The 18,506-nt window shown below is 43.7% G+C and overlaps 1 protein-coding gene across 1 annotated transcript in view; it reads left to right on the plus strand.

The window, feature by feature from the left end:
• LOC126475511 (uncharacterized) overlaps positions 1-18,506 on the plus strand; it is a 350,378-nt gene that overhangs the window by 36,687 nt on the left and 295,185 nt on the right. Inside the window, exon 2 of the mRNA XM_050103427.1 lies at positions 16,573-16,652. Within this exon, the coding sequence (XP_049959384.1) occupies positions 16,584-16,652 (69 nt within the window). The 5' untranslated portion in view covers positions 16,573-16,583. The remainder of the gene's footprint in view (positions 1-16,572; positions 16,653-18,506) is intronic.

Below are 18,506 nucleotides of genomic sequence, written 5' to 3' on the forward strand. Positions count from 1 at the left end.
TGACCTAAGATGTTGAGTCCCATAGTGCTCAGAGCCATAGCAAATGTCTGTTACTTTTTGTTTTTCTTCGGCCGAGATGACACGGGCTGCTCCCGTAAGCGGCATTATAACAATGACAAAATCGCTTTTTAATAGTTTAATATTGACATGATTATAAATTAGACTTCCTTCTATTACTATTTCTTTGTATGAATGCTGAGTCAAAATAAGATTGACGTCGTTTTCGTCGTCGTCTACTGCGGCTGAAAACTGCTAGATGCGTACAATACTTAAGGCTTAGATCACTAATCAAGCCGCGCGGGGTAGCCGCGCTTTCTAGAGCGCCTTGTCACGGTCCGTGCGGCTCCCCAAGTCGGAGGTTCGACTTCTCCCTCGGGCACGTATGTGCGTGTGTGTGTCTGTGTCCACATAGTAAGTTAGAATAAGTAGCGTGTAGGCTTAGGGACCGATGACCTCAGCAGTTTGGTCCCATAATACCTTATCACAAATTTCCAATTCACTAATGAAAACAGACCTAGTAAGCAAGGTTAAATGCATGTGATAGAGACCATCTGACTTGTTCGTGAAGTAAGTTACCTCTAGTCGAACGGGAACTTACTCTGCTTTCATATTGATAATGCCGAGCGAGATGACGCCGTGGTTAGCAAACTGGACTCGCATTCGAGAGAAAGACGGTTCAAACCCACGTCCGGCCATCCCGGTTTAGGTTTTCCGTGATTTCCGTAAATCGTGATTGCCGGGAAGGATCCTTTGCAAGGGCTCGGTGGACTTCCTTCACCAATCCGATGGGACCGATAACTTCGCTGTTTGGTCCTCACCCCCCAAATCAACCATCCAACCAACGCTGATAGTCCGACTTCTTGCCCTAGAACATTTTCGCTCCCTGCCGCGTTCTCGGTAGGGTGATGTGACACGTCTTTCTACATGAAGGTTTTCAGCATTAGTACTAGGCGTTATCAATAAGCAATGCAACACTTTTTCTGAAAGCAGGTTGGTTTTAATCAGGATTGCAATACACCATATTATTCATCACTCTATCGGCTACAAAACCCAGTTTTTTCAACATAATTTCCGTTCAATGCGATGGCCTTAGGCCACCATATTGGGAGGGCCTGTATGCCCGCATCATACCACTCTAGTGGTCGACGACAGAGCCAATATCGTTCTGCATCAATAACCTCCCCATCATCCACGTACTGTTTCCCGCGCAGAGCATCCTGCACTGGGCCAGACATGTGGAACTCGGAAGGTGCGAGATCCTGGCTGTAGGGTGGATGAGGAAGAGAGCCGCGCGGGATTAACCGAGCGGTCTACGTCGCTGCAGTCATGGACTGTGCGGCTCGTCCCGGCGGAGGTTCGAGTCCTCCCTCGGGCATGGGCGTGTGTGCTTGTCCTTAGGATAATTTAGGTTAAGTAGTGTGTAAGCTTAGGGACTGATGACCTTAGCAGTTAAGTCCCATAAGATTTCCCACACATTTGAACATTTTTGATGAGGAAGGACAGTTCAGTGACGTTCAGTGAGCTCCTCCCGGGTGTGCAGTTTTGTGTGAGGCCTTGCGCTGTCATGGAGAATGAGAAGTTAGTTTGCAGTTTTGTGGCGACAAATGCGCTGAAGCCATTTCTGCAATATCCTGAGGGTAGCACAATACGTTTCAGGCTGGTCATTGAACGAAGAGGGAGGGCATCAAACATAACAACCCCTTCAAAGTCCCAGAAGATCGTCGCCGTGAGTGTGTGTGGCTTTCAACTTTTTGTTCGGAGGACAAGTGGTGTGGCGTCACTCCATGAATTGCAGTTTCGTTCCCGGTTTGAAGTGATGAACTCATGTTTCATCACCTGTGACAATGTTCGAGGAAACATTGTCACGATGAACGTCGCATAGCGCAAGCAATTCCGCACAGATGGTCCTTCTTTGCTCTTTATGGTCTTCTACTGGGCGGCGAGTAACCCAACCGGCACACACCTTTGAGTACTGGTGGGTGCGCGTGTCTGTCCAGTTGAGCAGCGAGGTGTTTGCTTGTGATTTGTCGATCACCTCGAATGAGAGTATCCGCACGTTCCAACACTGCAGGAGTCACAGCTGCGTGCGGTCGGCCGGCGCGCAGGAGATCGAACAAGTATGCGGGGCCTTGTTGCGATGATGTCAGACGCCTCGCACAACGACTCACCGTGCTTTTGTTAACTGTCAAGTTTATTTAGCGCCTATGAATATCTGTGATGCTCTGGCTTTCCGCCGAAAGAAACTCGTAACCCAATGAGAGCTCTCTTCTTGGAACGAACCTCTGTTACAGGTGCCATTTTAAAAGCTACTATAGCGCCGCCATCTATCGGATCTTCATGAAACTATAGGGGTTGAAGCGGGAATATTCCACAACGTCCTACAACAAATTCTGTTTTTTTTTCCAACCGAAATTGGCCGAGAAAAAAAAGTGTTGCATTACTTATTGAACGCTCCTTGTAGTATTACAGTACACCTAAACTGCGCCCTTAGGGGACAAAGAGACAGTTTATCGCTTTTCGCTTGCTACAATGAATTAAAATCTGCAACTTACCCACTTCAAATCGACAGTATTTTCAAGAAATAAATTGAGACAGACTCAAGAAAACCTCTCCCCCTCCCAGATGATGCCCTCTCTCCCTCCATTTATCCCTCCTATCAACTCTGATCCTCACCTCCCCCTCCCTTCCTCTGTCCTTTTCCTGGGCTCCCTCTCCCCCACCCCCATTTCCATCCTGTTTTTTCACTGCCTACCCTCTCTCTACCTTCCTTCTCTCCCCCAAGTCCTTTTGCATTTCCCTCCACTGCCTTTCCTCATTCCCTCTCGCGTCTGCCCTGCCCCCCCCCCCCCCCCATGAGTCCTCTCCCTCCGTCGGTCCCACCCACCCCTTTCGTTTTTCCTCTCCTCCCCCCTTTTTCTCTCCTCATCTGTCCAGGTCCCCTCCCATCTGCCCTTGGCTGTGATGTGTCATTTTCGTGCCGACTTTTTGGTGCTGTGTTTCCAGTGATTGTTAAGTGTTGTGCGTCTTTCCCGAGTGTTGCGAACGGACATCAAACTGTCGCTGGGTGTGATTTTTCTATCTCCTGCGAAGAGAAACCAGACTGTCCCCGTGTTTTTTAATTGTCTGTCTACTATTTTACCTGTCTGCTTCCTGTGTATTTTATTAGCATCGCCCCCCCCCCCCCCAATTGTTTATGTTTTAACTTTCCACAATTTTCCGCCGTTTTACAATTTAAGTCACCGTTTTATTGTCTGCTTTTATAGTTTCTTATCTTCTTACGTTTTAAAAATTCTGTAGGCTGAAGAGCATCGTACTACGATGCTGGGGGGGGGGGGGGGGGGGCGGGGGGAATCGAAATTCAATAAAGAAAAAAAAAAAAAGAAAGAAAACTTCTGTGAAATGAGGCAGCAGTACGAAGAACGAAATGGAAGGAGGAGAGATTTGGGGGTTAATGTTCTATTGTAGACGAATTGAGACGCAGCATAATGTCAGGTTTGAGGAAGGACATCGGCCGTGTCCTTTTTAAGAAAACTATCATGGAATTTGCCCTAAGTGATTTAGCAAACCGCAAAAGACCTATACCTGACTCCCTCGGTAGTAGCGAAAGAGAGCCAACGTAAGCGAGAGGTGGCTTGACGGGCCTGCGAAAGGCACGAGAGGGAAACTTGGTCCCTTCTGTTATAGAAGGTCGCGTTCTGGACGTTTCTCGATAATCGGGACAACACCTTATTGCCCCTCACGAGCGTGGAGAGTAATTGCGAGGAAGGAAGTGGAGAACGGAGTCCCTTCTCTCTTATTTCGATATGCTTTCCAATACGTTATTTACGGGAAGATTTTAACTTGTTCAGCTGGTTAACGCCACGCTCACGGAAGGACCATTACAGAGCAAGCAGCTGTTATCAGTAAGCTAAAATATGAAAGGTGATCGGCCACAATCCTGAGTCGAGAAACGAAAGATATTATGGTGAATGCGAATCATTTGGAATTTAAGCCAGAATAACCGATACAAATTGCAAAACACGAACTTTCAAATTAAGATCGGGCTTGTTACCACAACCACGCTGAAACTGGGCCATAAATGGAGAATCGTACGACAGCTATGAAACGCATACAAGACGTTGCAGTACACATTGGCGCAAAAGTCTGGTCAACAGAAACTTTACTCCTTCTCCCCTTGCCGGTCAAGTACTGACTGTGTAAATTTCTTCCACTACTAGGATTCGAACTGGCTACATTCGAAGTGAACGCTCAGGGCACGACCTCGACTACGGATGTGGGTGCAGCTCTTAGAAGACAGATTCAGTATAGTTAAATGTTCACTGATTATACTAATTGCTACAAAATATTTGTCACGGAATTGAAAAACAGCATTGAAAAATATTGCTGTTCAGAATATTGTTTGATAGGTATTGTTTCTAGCGACTGTACACAAACACTTCCGACACGAAATCTTCCGATTCCTACTGATTCAGGATTAGGCAATCCAGACGCTAATATACCGAGCGAACACAGTCATCTTCCTATTTCTATCAACACAGTTTATTGTTTCAAACAGCCAATATTATATATACGTACATCTTAGTAGATTCGCTAACCGTACTACGCAATAGTAATACTAAACATTATAGGCCAAACGATGTCGTGGATGTCTATTATTGCTCAAAGAATCAGTTCTGTAACAGTTTCGGTTATGATGTTTACCTGTTTTTTCTGGTTGATATTGAATATTTCAACAGAACAATAGCTAGACAAGGATTAACGTAAGGTCAGTTACTGGAGAAAGCATTGCTTACTGACAACGCTAGCAATTTTGTAGTGTATGACAATAGTGCTCAGCATTTTGTCAAAAGAGTAGCGGATATAGATAATTGCATCAGCTGAGCATTCACCCTGACAGATGTGTTAGATCGACGGACGTTGTGCCCGAAGTAATGAAGACACTGAATTCGTGCTGCAGAAGAATCGAGATCAAGTCAGCATCGAGCTATCCAGAATTAAAGTCTCTATGGTTTCTCAAATTCACTTCCACATTGTCATAGTTCTTTCCTTTTTTCTCTGTTACTTTTCACTCTCCCGCAGGAGTGGACTGCCAACAGGTAGTACTTGCTCTTCAGTCATGCATATTTCACACACAGAAAGAGGAAAATTAAAACATTCGAAGATGAAAAAATCAGATACTGTTAATTAAAACTAGTAATCTTGATGAGACAATGGATGACTACGACAGCGATAGAGTCGGTGTTGTTATGCTGCAGAAGATGTTGATGTTGGAGCTGCTATAGTTATATTGGATGTAGTCTGTCTGGGCCATTGTGACCAGCTCCGGGTAAAGTCACTTTCTTTTGTCTCCTGAAGAGGTATGAAACGGTTCCTTACAGGGCAGTTTATTTACGATTCTCTTGTAGCCGGTAGGTATACAGTGAAACCGTAGCTCTCGTTTAAGAACAGAAAAGTCTAGTAAACCGATGACATGACCTGTTGCAGAAAGACGTCATATATCTACTCAACAACGTGAAGTTTTGTTCACTACACTTCTAGGTAAATCGGTGAATGCTTAACGGAAGAACCTTGTGTGGAATGCAATACCTACATTATTTAATTCCCCAAACAAGCCATCACAGCAGCAGCTGAAGGGAAAATCACACAGAAGTGATCATAAATCGTCAAAAGCAATAACACGGCTTCCCGCCACAGAAGAAACCAATTCCACGGTAATTCTTGTTGCGACATCTGAGCCACAGACGGCAATAGTTTACAACACATTCGCTTTGGAAGCAAAAGCAATTACATTTACAAAAGTATTCCTATTATTAGAAAGCAGAGGGAAGTGTGAGAATGTGCAAATCATTAGAGTCCATACAAGATTGTTACGTGTCAACGAAAGTGCCTATCGTAATAAGAACAAACAACAAAATGCGCTGTCCGGTACCATTAATGTTCAAATTCAAATGGCTCTAGCACTATGGGACTTAACTTCTGAGGTCATCAGTCCCCTAGAACTTAGAACTACTTAAACCTGACTAACCTAAGGACATGACACACATCCAAGCCCGAGGCCGGCCACAGCGGCCGGCTTCTGACATGTGGTCACATTAATGTGACTGGACAGTGTATATGCCTCACATGCATGAAACATCCTCTTGCTTTCACGGAATAAGCTGCAATTATACATATACGTTATACATATATCCGGAAGCGTTGGCCCTGCGGTTCTAAGCGCTACAGTCTGGAGCCGAGCGACCGCTACGGTCGCAGGTTCGAATCCTGCCTCGGGCATGGATGTGTGTGATGTCCTTAGGTTAGTTAGGTTTAATTAGTTCTAAGTTCTAAGCGACTGATGACCTTAGAAGTTAAGTCGCATAGTGCGCAGAGTCATTTTTTTGAACCGGAAGCGGTTTTTTGGAAATTTGTGGTAAGGTCTTATTGGACAAAACTGTGGAGGTCATCGGCCCCTAAGCTTACGCACTAGTTAATCTAACTTAAACTAACTTACGCTAAGGACAACATACACTCATGCCCGAGGGATGACTTGAACCTCCGACGGGGGAACCGCGCAGACCGTGACAAGACGCCAGAGACGTCGCGGCTACCCCACGTGACGAAAGCGTTTCTTCATGAATAAGTTATAGCTGATGTCACTGCGTCAATGAAATTCCGGCAGTTTTTCCGTTTATTTCACGATCATTCATGTCTCTTGATAATTTACTAACGCTTGGAGCGCAAAACTATAATAATTTCGTTAATCAAGTATAAGTTCATACAACCGATTCTAGTACCGTTCCAACCGTCAGACGATAACTTTCACAGCAGTGAGTGTTGCGACTGTAAATGTTAGACTGTGGCAGAGCTCAATGTGACCAGAGATTAGATTGGCACAAACGATGAAATGTCACTCGCAGCGTATTTTTTATCATTACGGTTTATAAACAGGGAACATACTGATGTTAAACTAATTTCAACCCCCAGATTTTGACCCATATTTTCGGTAGGCTCCAGATGGTTATTAGGTTCAAAACGGTTCAAATGGCTCTAAGCACTATAGGACAGCAGTCCCCTAGGCTTAGAACTACTTAAACCTAACTAACCTAAGGACATCACATGCCTGAGGCAGGATTCGAACCTGCGACCTTAACAGCAGCACGGTTCCGAACTGAAGCGGTTATTAGGAGAATGCCACAACCGGAAGGCTCTCCAAAATATTCCCGGTGGGCATTCCCTCTGCCTCTCAGCCCCCCCCCACCCTCCCCCCGCCATTCTGCTTGGATATTTGGCTTGAAAGAACCACCAGGTCTCAGACACTCCGCTCCACTTCTCGACGTAGAGAAAAATTTCAGATAATGCAGTCTCTTTTGCCGTATGTTCTCACTAAAAATCCTCTGCCATAATTCCAACCTACTGCGATATTTATCACAATACAATAAAGTTTGTTTTGCAACAGAAGCTATCCAACATTGAGGAGTATGGAGTGGAAGTTGTGAAAGAAAAAGGTCAGTCAGCCCACTGCTGAGTGTGAATCCCGTACCTCCACTGAAGCCGTGCGCGTGCATTTCAACTTCCACAAGCTCTTCAATGAGCCCCAGTAGTTCAACGCGTAAACAAGAATTGTTGTGTACAGCTTTGTACTCGTTGATAAAGAGAGGTGGGCCGCAGAGTGATGCGTCAACTGTCGTCGTAGGGGGACTGGACAGGAACAGAAATGATTAGCAAACAAGTTAACAGAGTAAACGGAAGACTTACTTAACTTGTATTTTTCGAAGAGTACAAAGCCTTATTGCAGATAATGCAGCAAGAAGAGCCCAGCTCATACTCTTATCAACAAAGATGAGGCTCTTGGTATTAAAGCACGGACTATGGAGTCAGAGCCACGACTAGGCAGCGTTTGCGTAGTGTCCTGTAGCGAACTGGCTCTGAGTACGAGTGGGCCGTCTGTCTACCGCCAGCCGAGCTTTACTACGGCGGCAGAGCACGCCCGTGTTAGCGAGCTGCTGGAGGTGTGACTCAACAGGCGAGCTGCATTGGGTCCCACACAACCGCTATCGTCTGGTGGAAACTTCCAATTCCACTGTTAACTTTGCCGCCCGTGGGGTGGTATCAGTACTTGATACCATAAGAACAGACTGTCCCGTGAAATTACTGCCACACTTATATGGAATATTATAATCAAATGGGACTCGGAGCCGCCACAGTAGATTAGTGATCAGTGTGGCTGACTGCCATGCAGGCGACCCGCGTTCGATTCCCGGTACTGGCAGCAATTTTTCCATGGTGCGGGCGACTGGAACAGGGTGCACTCAGTCTTGTGATGCCAACTGAGGAGCCACTTGACCGAGTACTAGCCCTACCAAGTCTGCCAACCCGACAGTCGCCGAGAGAGAGGTATGCTGCCCTCACACCCCTTTATCCCACATGTCGATGACGCCCTTGGCTGAGCATGACACGGCGATCGGTTGGGCCCATCTGTTTCCAGAATGACGGCGATTTCTTTGAGACTCGGAGGCGATGACTATACGTCAAAGGACGAATCAAGTGATTTCTTAGGCAAACGAAGAACGGTTTTAATCTCAAGATCCGTCCGATTTTACCGTTCTTTTCAACCCTAAGAAACAACTTCAAAAATTAAGAAAAAATTCCTTTTTCTGGACACAGCCAAACGAATAGGCAGAACATCATGTTCGAGCAGACACAAATTCTAGTCCACACTTCGAACTACTGGGACTAAGTCACCAAAGAGGTTTTGGAAATTAGAGTGGTGGTGTACAAATTTAATAGGGATACGGCTTTGGACTTAGCCACTTCATAGCGAGAGACTGCATAGGAGTATGTCCTGTACTGTATAGGGTGTCCCATGTTTTGACCACCCCAAAACATTTTTTTGTACAGAAGCAAAACAAAAACTACATCAAGCAAACGTTATTTGGCTGCCCGGGGGGGGGGGGTTATTAAATAGCATGATTGCCTTTCTTGTCCATTTTTCCATTTTTTCCTTACCTTCTTAAGCATAACGCCTTTTTTTTAAAGTATCACTCTATATTTTTTACTCGATGAACTACCTCTTCTCCTCGTGTCCTGTTCAAAATCGTATCACAGTGCGCAGTTCATGTAAATATGACGTTACTAAACACTTAAAAACGTAACACAAAACTGACTGACTCTCCTGACCTAGCACACTGTGCAGGTACTGGGCATACGTAACTTCTCCACTTGTTGAAGTTGAAAGTAAACGTATAGAAACGCAAGGAAAATGCGCGCCCGTCATTAATTAAACGACGGAGGTATAAATCCTACATATCATTTAAAAGTATTGCAGTTTTGTACTAAATGCACCGGTATTGTAAATAAAAAACCATTATTACAGTTACTGTTCTGCTAACTTAAATTCTCCATAGACGATTTCTACCATTTTTTTTCTGGTGCGCGCTGTACTCACACAAACCCTCAACTGAAGACGCTTCACTGAGTGACTGGTGTGCATTTTCCGTAGATTTCCATTTTTCTACCGTCAACTCCAGCAAGTGAAGAATTTCGCTTGCCCCGCTACCGGCTCTGTGTGCTAGTTCAGTAGAGTCGTCAGTTTTGTGTAAAGTTCTCTGTAACTGTATGTTTAATGAAAGATTCACAATGATACTTTTCTAAACAACTCTTTAGGGGAAGAAGTAAATCACCGAATAAAAGAATATAGGGTGCTATTTAAAAATGCACTGCTTTTAATACCTTTGTAATGAATAAAGTTCAAGAAAAACAGTCGTGTTGGTTAATGTCCCTCTGGCACCTAAACAACATCTGATTGATACAGTTTTTGTTTTGCTTCTGTAACAACAGTTATTTGGGGTGGTCAAAATGAATGGGGCACCCTGTACATCGTGACAGAAACAAAGACGCTGAGAGTAAAGTTTCATCGTTGGCGGCAATGTAATTACTGAAAGCTTTGAACACTACTATGTCAGTTATATCTGTGTAATTTCTTTACTTCCTCGGCTGCCAGTTGCTTCACGATGATAATGGTGGATATTGTCAAAATCTCGGATTTTCGTCGAAAAATTGACACAGTTGCACCTAGAACATTTAATACGACAAAGTTGTCGCGGAAGACTTCGTGATTACCCGTTTAGTTGCCTGTAGGAAGGTGGTGGGACAGAATGAAGGCGCGCATGTACTCGAGGCCATCGTCGTTCGTCGGAAAGATTTTGTGGCTCGACAGAGACCTCGTCTTCTTTATTAAAGCTTCAAGAATAGCCGCCATCAACGATACATTTACTTATTGAGAATATAGAAAAGAGGCCTGAGCTCTACTTAAAGGAAGATTTGGACGAGAGTAATAATTTTGCACTTTCGATAGTTCTGGAAAACGGAAATGCCGTGTGGCTAGGGCCTCCCGTCGGGTAGATGGGAGGCCCTAGCAAGTCTTTCGAGTGTACGCCACTTCGGCGACTTGCGTGTCGATGGGGATGAAATGATGATGATGATAAGGATAACTCAACACCCAGTCCCTAAGCGGAGAAAATCTCCAACCCATCCGGGAATCGAACCCGGGCCGTTAGGTATGACAGTCCGTTGCGCTGACCAATCAGCTACCAGGGGCGGACTCGCTAATCCTGATACTCATATTTCCCACAGAGGACGAGAAATTTCAAACTACAATCGAAATATTTCAAATATTAAGAAGGATAAACGTAACCAAGAAGACTGCCTTAAAGCGAAATATCACAAACTGCTCTATCGAACCTACACAACTCGCTGCATCATCTTCTGTGTATTAACAGTTACCCTACTTTGAACGCTCTCCAGCATCAACTCCGCAGTCAGTGGAAAATTGGTCAACATCATATATAACGCATTTCAGCCGTTAGTCAAACAGTGTTATACTTGATTTGCCATGATTTGCGGTGTCTTTAATTAGTATAAAAATAATTAAAATCGTTGGAGATAAGTTTCATTTGTCTCAAAATAACATTTTATTTTGATGATAAAGAGAGCTGCCATGATGTGTCGCGACTCTAAAGGTTCGTAGGGAACAAAGGCTGAGTCTTTCATTAAAACTTGTATAAAACTTTAAAAACTTTTCTCGCGTCTTCTTCAGATTAAAATGAAATGTAACGAGTTGAATTTCCTATTTAGTTTTCTGATACTGATAATGGGATGTTCTGACGTTTTGTTTTATGTTCTAATATTGCAAAGAACAGGTGAATACATTTCTGCATTACAATTTTAGTAGGTCATAGCTTGAGTAGGATGTACGCACACAGAAACATGTTAAGATATTTCTACGAAAATGTTTTTTTTTGCGTACTCTTCCAAATAAACAGTTTAGTCTAGTTGAAATCGGATGGCTCATCGATTTTAGCTCAATGGTTGAGTCGACGGAACTATCGGTGGAAACTCGATGGGGATGTGGGGAGTAAAATGGAGACGGATATAGACGAAGAGCTGATAAGAGTGTGGCTTGGAGACCGGAATTATCATGTCTGATTTGTGAATATTCGGAGAAATAAAACAAGATGTAGCTGCTCTAGTGGTTGATTTTGGGGGCAATAGTATTGGAATCACTGCATGAGGTAGGTTAGGAGAGAGAATAAACAAAGACGGGAGAAAGTGAAATGGGGCTGGTTTTGGCGGTATGTGGTGAAATATCGAACAGGAAGCTAGTGTGATTTTTTGGAAGATGTGGGATCTCTCTAAGTGCGGGGGAGTTTGGAGAACGGATTGGTCACTACTTTTTTTTCAGTTTTACGTGAACAGGTTAGATGTTGGTAAAAAACTTCGTCATACATTTATAGGAATAGGTGGAATGGTATAGGTTGCAAATTTTAGATGGGCACAGACATTTTAGGTTAGAACATTATTTCATGAACTGATGTGCGATGAAATGTGGACAAGTGGAGGGATTTTTATAATTTTGGATGAGATGGCCCTTGTAGATTAGTCAGTCGTGGCCTTCGGCCATCCTTCTGTATTTCGGGATTATGATCTGTCTAATGGTCTCGCTGTCGACTGTGAATCAAATTATTAATATCTTAACTTTCCTAATCGCTATTTTTTTAAGCATAACATATTCTGACTACGTCCAAAGCTTGTCAAGGAGGACTGACGATTAATGCTACCTAAAGATGTCAATCTACAGTAGTCACTGTTTTGACGACTGGCTCGGCAGTTTAGCAGTCCCAGACAACGACGCATTGGCGATGTAGAGAAACCACCAGAACTAAATCACACGTTGACTGTTTCGGCAACATAGTCCTCTTATCAGTACCACAATTCTTATGCAGAGTACTTGTAGACTTGCATCTTGCTAACAGAACGAAGATGGTGTAACATTGGCAAGCGAGCCACATACATGAAAGTGATTTTCCCTCTGATTGGAACGGCTTCACCGTCCCAACTATGTGGACTAGCCGCCGCTGTTGTGCCCGCAATAACGCCTGTGAGCTTGCGGTAAGCGAGGTCGCCGCTGACGCCTTGAACAAACCGGTTCACCTCTTACCCGTACATCGAAGTCTCCAGTTGGCAAACTGCTTTGCTTCTTCCACATGGGCTAATAAAACGGTGTACCGATTGCATCACTGTGCAGAACTTTCTACAGTAACAGTCGTTGTATTACGTTTAGTGAATTTTTTACTAATATTGCCATTACATTGCTTACGACACGTGTTACTAAGTGCGACCAGTATCTCAGTACAGCGTAAGCCTACTTTCACCTCTTACCTTAAAGATAGAATGAAGCAGTTCGTATCGGCGACAGATCAGTAGGTAAACGTCGTATCGTAACTAGTCATGATGATTTCGTTTTCCTTTTTATTTTCTTTCGAAATACTGCAATTAATTCAATGAGTCTCTGTGAGTTTGACCGCAATTGTAGTCTCATCTGAATCTTTCGAAGACGGGTCAGCTGTGAGTTCATTTCATAACTGCGCCTAACTTTCGATGTATGAATCATTAAATATAACAAAATGTTCATGAGGAAAGAACGTACGAAATTTAGTAAAGATCTATCCATTTTTATCCACTGGGTTATGCGCTCACTTTTTATCGTACATTTAGTAGCTGTATTTTAATAAATAGCGGCCGTAGTGATCTAGCGGGTCGAGACTAGACTCTGTCCTGGGAAGTCCCGGGTTCAAGTCCGAAGAGGGGCGGGGAATGTTTTTGTTGCAGTCCTTCTAGGACCGCCCCAGGTCCACTCAACCTACAACTCAGTGAGTGCCGGTGATATTTCTCGAGGTTAAAGACAGCAGGGACGATGGACTTTCCACCCTCCTCCTCCTAGCGCAGCAGTGAGGAAACCCTGCACTCTACCTACAGTCAGGGCAGTAGCCCAGTCGCGGGCTGTGCACCACAGGCTTTTTTACGTTCAATAGACTAGTGTCACAGCCATAGCATGAAACTTATTATTGTCATATTGTCCAGACAGGCGGGAAGCTGACGTGCAGAGAGGTGCCTCTTCTGGGTCAGCCCTTCAATCCGTGGTGCTTTGCGAGGAACACAGCCTTTCTATTGAAGACCTGCGGAGTAAATTCATTATAGGTTTTTGAAATATGAGCAATTAGATGACCAGGTGTTTATCACACATATCCGAGTATTTAGCCTTCTTATGGCACAGATCACTAAATAACACTGTGGATCCTAGACTGAGAACTACTTAAACCTAACTAACCTAAGGACATCACACACATCCATGTCCGAAGCAGAATTCGAACCTGCGACCGTAGCAGCAGCGCGGTTCCGGATTGAAGCGCCTAGAATCGCTCGGTTACATCTGTCGGCTGAATCACCCAAACCTAAGAGATGACCACTTACCAGCCCCACTTCCCCTCCCCCAAGCTTCACAGCTTCGCTTCTGCTAATACATCTCTCCTTCTTTCCAAACTGCTCTGTAACTCTCCTGCTTGTTTAGTGGGACAAGCATTCCTGGAAAGCAGCAGAGAGGTGCAGGAGTTGGGCAAAAATGCGAGAAATGCATGCGTGAACATAAATGCGAATGTCAGCTCAGCATGCAGGTTACGCTGCCATATATGACCACAAAAGTCACCTGAAACTAACTGTCCATCCCTTGTAGGCCTACTGGCAGAAGTGGAGCTATGAGGGGAACCCTTTTGCCTTTAATAAAATAGCTCCGACGATAAGAAACAAAAAGTTTCAGGTTAGAGTTTAGGTCCAGTATATAGTTTTAATCATCAACAAAGTTCCGGTTTGGAAGACTCTGACATATTGTTGACAGCAATGTCAATAGAGGTGATGCTCTAGCTCAACGTGAGACGAGTGGGGAAAGTAATAGTCCGTGTCTTTATCGATTGCGCAGTCCAGGTATTCATTTGAAATGGTTTAGGCAAACTACAGAATACTGCTCGGATGTGGTGTTAGCGATGATTTGGCACAGCGGTTTGTCCTCTACCTTTTATTCATTTGCATCTTTAACCACTACACACTACACAGCATACTACAAGAGCACCCATAAACGCCACACAGTATTCGGAGATGTACCTGAAATATCCTATTAACACTGTACTTTGGAAAACTATGAAGAAGGAAGATTTGAGTTTGTAGTGTAGTCATCATCGACGTCACCAGTAACGAACAACCAATTCGGGAATGTCATGTCGTCATCGTCCTCAGTTTTCGATGGCATGGAGTACAACAGCTTACATAAAGTCATACTGATAATTTTTTGTTTGTTAAACGCAATCGTTACGTTTCTCTTCCGTAAATCCATATTCTTACCACTATTTTTATAGGTATCTGTAAATCATACAACTACAGATAGGACAAAAGTGTTCACTTTTGATTGTCAGACATTGCCTTGAAATAATAAATACAACTTTTCCTGCTAGACTTTTTATTTTTGACCTACCCTAAATTTCTGTAATATCTTCAATGTCTTGACAGGTTGGAGTTAACATATCTCAATTCCCATGGAAAACATTAGTGAATTTTGTGAGGCCCGTGTGTGTGTGTGTGTGTGTGTGTGTGTGTGTGCGCGCGAGAAATGTCTGATATTACAGGGTGTGCCACAAATACTCTTACAACATTTGCACGTGGATTACACTAGAACATTAAAAATATTCAAACTTAAGGCTCAAAGTCCTTTGACTTATTGGAAGTTTACATTCAGCTTGTTTCGAGGTAAAGTCCTACAACTGAAGCTCATAGGCAATAACTAAAATTAATTGTCTTAGTTACAGCAATTTTGTTGGGTGAATGAAAATTCTCGTGGTACATTTTAGGCTAGAGACTAGCAGGTGTCCGCCCCCAGTAGCTGAGTGCTCAGTGCGACAGACTGTCAATCCTAAGGGTCTGGGTTCGATTCCCGGCTGGGTCGGAGATTTTCTCCTCTTAGGGTCTGGGTGTTGTGTTGTCCTAATCAACATCATCACTTCAAGCCCATCGACGAGCAAGTCGTCGAAGTGGCGTTAAATAGAAAGACTTGCACCCAGCGAACGGTCTACCCGACGGGAGGCCCTAGTCACACGACATTTACATTTACTAGCAGGTGTCCTCCTCTAGCTGCCTCAGTGTCACGGGAAATATCGCATCTAGAACAATATGATTGAGATATTCTGGAGCTGCATCACGCGTAAACCACATGCTTATCCCTTATTTGCAAATGCACGTCCTGTAATAAGACTGAAAAAGTGTTCTGCATAAAGACCTTGTAACCAGCACTTAAAAGACGTGCTTGGAGAACATGTGGGTCTACCAATGACCTATAATTCTAGCCCACACATTATTTGAAACAGAAACGCGGCTGAAATTCCAAAGTTCTTCACAGTATGTCAAGGGGTGAGAACATGGGTGTAAATGTTTATGATTATTAAATAAACAGAAGAAAGATTCTACATCTACATTTACATGTCTACTCCGCAATTAACACTTAAGTGCCTGGCAGAGGGTTCATCGAATCGCTTTTAGACAATTTCTCTACTGATCCATTCTCGAACAGCGAGCTCTAATTTCGATTGGGTTTGATTTGGGTGTAACGTCCCGTCGGCAATTATATTACTGCAGATGGAGTGGAACCTTGAACAACCTAACGAAAGCGAGCAATATCTAAGTGCACAAGGGGCATCGGGCAATTAAATCCTTGCCTCCCAAATGAAACGCAATTTATGATTATGCGTCCTTCGCATACGGACGTTAAGATGGGAGGTCCCGTTGGTGCTATTTTTTTCCTTCCATACTTATTCATGAGTATACTACGCGTAGCAAGTAAACATTACAATCACCCAAGGAAAAAAGATATACACTTCACCCTTCATGCCCACCCGACCCTTCCCCCCCTCCCCCCTGCCTTCCTCCCCTCTTTTGGAGCTGTACCTGGTCGGTGATTTTGAATATGAGGTATAAAAACTGCTAAATCTCTGCTGCTTACTTCTTCTTTTTCATTTTTACTTGTTTCATAAGATCAAGGGTCACAAATCACTGTGCTTTGATGCTGTCATAATACAGTGTCATGTTGTATATGGGCTCTCTGGTATTATAAGTTTCATTCGCTATTACAAAAACCGCAGGTTTGTTTGTCCACTGATTTGCTTTAGTTCATTACGACGAGAAAATGAACTTTCTTGTGCATTCTTGTTGCAGAGGCAGTCGCCATGAAGCGGACTGCCGTCTTGGTTCTGGTCCTGCTAGCAGTGGTCGCGCATGCACAGAGATCGTCATCGGTGAGTACTGCTCAAGGTTCATCATATCCGTACTTGAGATTGATTTTGCACAGGACATAGCTATCGGCGGAGGTCGACTGGCGCCATCTGTAATGTATGAGAACTTGCCTGAATTAAGAGCCGCTAGCTCGTTGGCTAACTGAAACAGTGCCAGTGAAATGTAAAAGTACTTTATCTTTCTTTTCGGTACAGTGCGCCGTTATAAACACTGCACTCTGTTCTAACAGCCTGCTTATAGTTGCGGACGCTATAAATTCCTACATCTGGCCTGCAGGTTGGGTCAGTAGCTCGTAAACTGCCAAGAACGAGACTGACCTTCATTCCTGCGCGGTTTTTGAAGATACGTTATCATTATCCGCTTCATCAAACAGCTGTGTCGAAAGTTTGTAGCAGATTAAGTACGTAGGCCCAACTGGAGGTCAACTCCTTGTGTTAAGAAGTTTTATTACAATGTTTACTCATTGCAGACTGAAAGAATAATTCTGTACATTGCATAGATAGATGATAAATCGTTGTCTGCTGAATACTTGCTCTCACAGGTGATAACGCAATAGAGACTGCGCAAGAGCCTCTGTGAAGTGTGGGAAGTTCTGGCAGACTGAAGCTTTGGAGGAGCCGTGAATCGTGCTCCGCTGGCATAGTTGGCAAGAATCTTGCCAGCATGGCGTAGTGATCCAAGTTCGAATACGCAAACGTTTTTGGCTTCAGGACTGCTATTTACGGAGTGCTTCCACTCTAAAGAAGAAATTTCCATCGTGAAACAATTGCATCGTATGCTAAAAATGACTAATTACCTTTTATTATCTAACTATCTTTCTTCCATTGGCTTCGTACAGCTATACATGTGTCATATATATTTCACAAACATTTCTACATTTAACACATTTCAGACATATTTCTCGACATGTTTCGTAGGTATCTGAAGCCGATGTTGTCCTTGATAACCTGTTTCTGTTTCATCAAAATAGTTTCACTTTTTTTCTTTCCAATGAATCTAATCGACAGACTTAAGTTTCGTTTGAGACATACTGCCGACAGTACCTGATTGTCATTTCGGAAAAAAAGGACAATTGTCAACTGTCTCCTTCTCTGATGTTTTACACCATGCGACGCTAGAGAGGAGGGGAAATGTTTTACTCGTAGTGGTATTGAGCCGTTTCGCATTACCTTTGACCCGTAGACACGCTGACAAAATTATTGGCTAGCTGCTGCGTTAATTCTCGTAATCTCGTTGACGCACAGAAGAAGAGAGGTAAGGTACATACTGCGCTTGAAGCATATTCCAAGTCAGCTGAATACAGCGAAAAAATCAACAGGTCGTTTCCAAATAATTTTGACATTTCCATCTCTAGGGGCAGTAGGGGTATCTTACTCCCACAGTACTTCTATACAAATAATGAGCGTTGAGTGTACCAAATTTGGTTGGAACTGCTGCATGCGTTCTCGAGTTATGATTTTATGTCGCATGTTTTCAGTTCCACGCTCAGTCAATGGGATGCTGATACGAGTGTTAAGTTTGGTAAGTCTTGCTTCAAGCGTTACACTGTTGATACATCATTTTGTTTGCAACACTCCTCCCTCCCCCCAGGGCTGAAATGGCATCAGGACTATCGCCAACGAGCCTAGCGATCAAGCTCGGTACTAATACCGGTCTTTATCGGATATTTTTATATATTTGTTCCTGCTTCTCACCCCAATCCCACCCCTAGAGGTGGTAGAGATATGTTTATTGGTTGAAATGGCTCTGAGCACTATGGGACTTAACTTCTATGGTCATCGGTCCACTAGAACTTAGAACTACTTAAACCTAACTAACCTAAGGACATCACACACATCCATGCCCGAGGCAGGATT

Source organism: Schistocerca serialis, chromosome 4 (assembly GCF_023864345.2).
Source record: "Schistocerca serialis cubense isolate TAMUIC-IGC-003099 chromosome 4, iqSchSeri2.2, whole genome shotgun sequence".
Lineage (NCBI taxonomy): Eukaryota > Metazoa > Arthropoda > Insecta > Orthoptera > Acrididae > Schistocerca > Schistocerca serialis.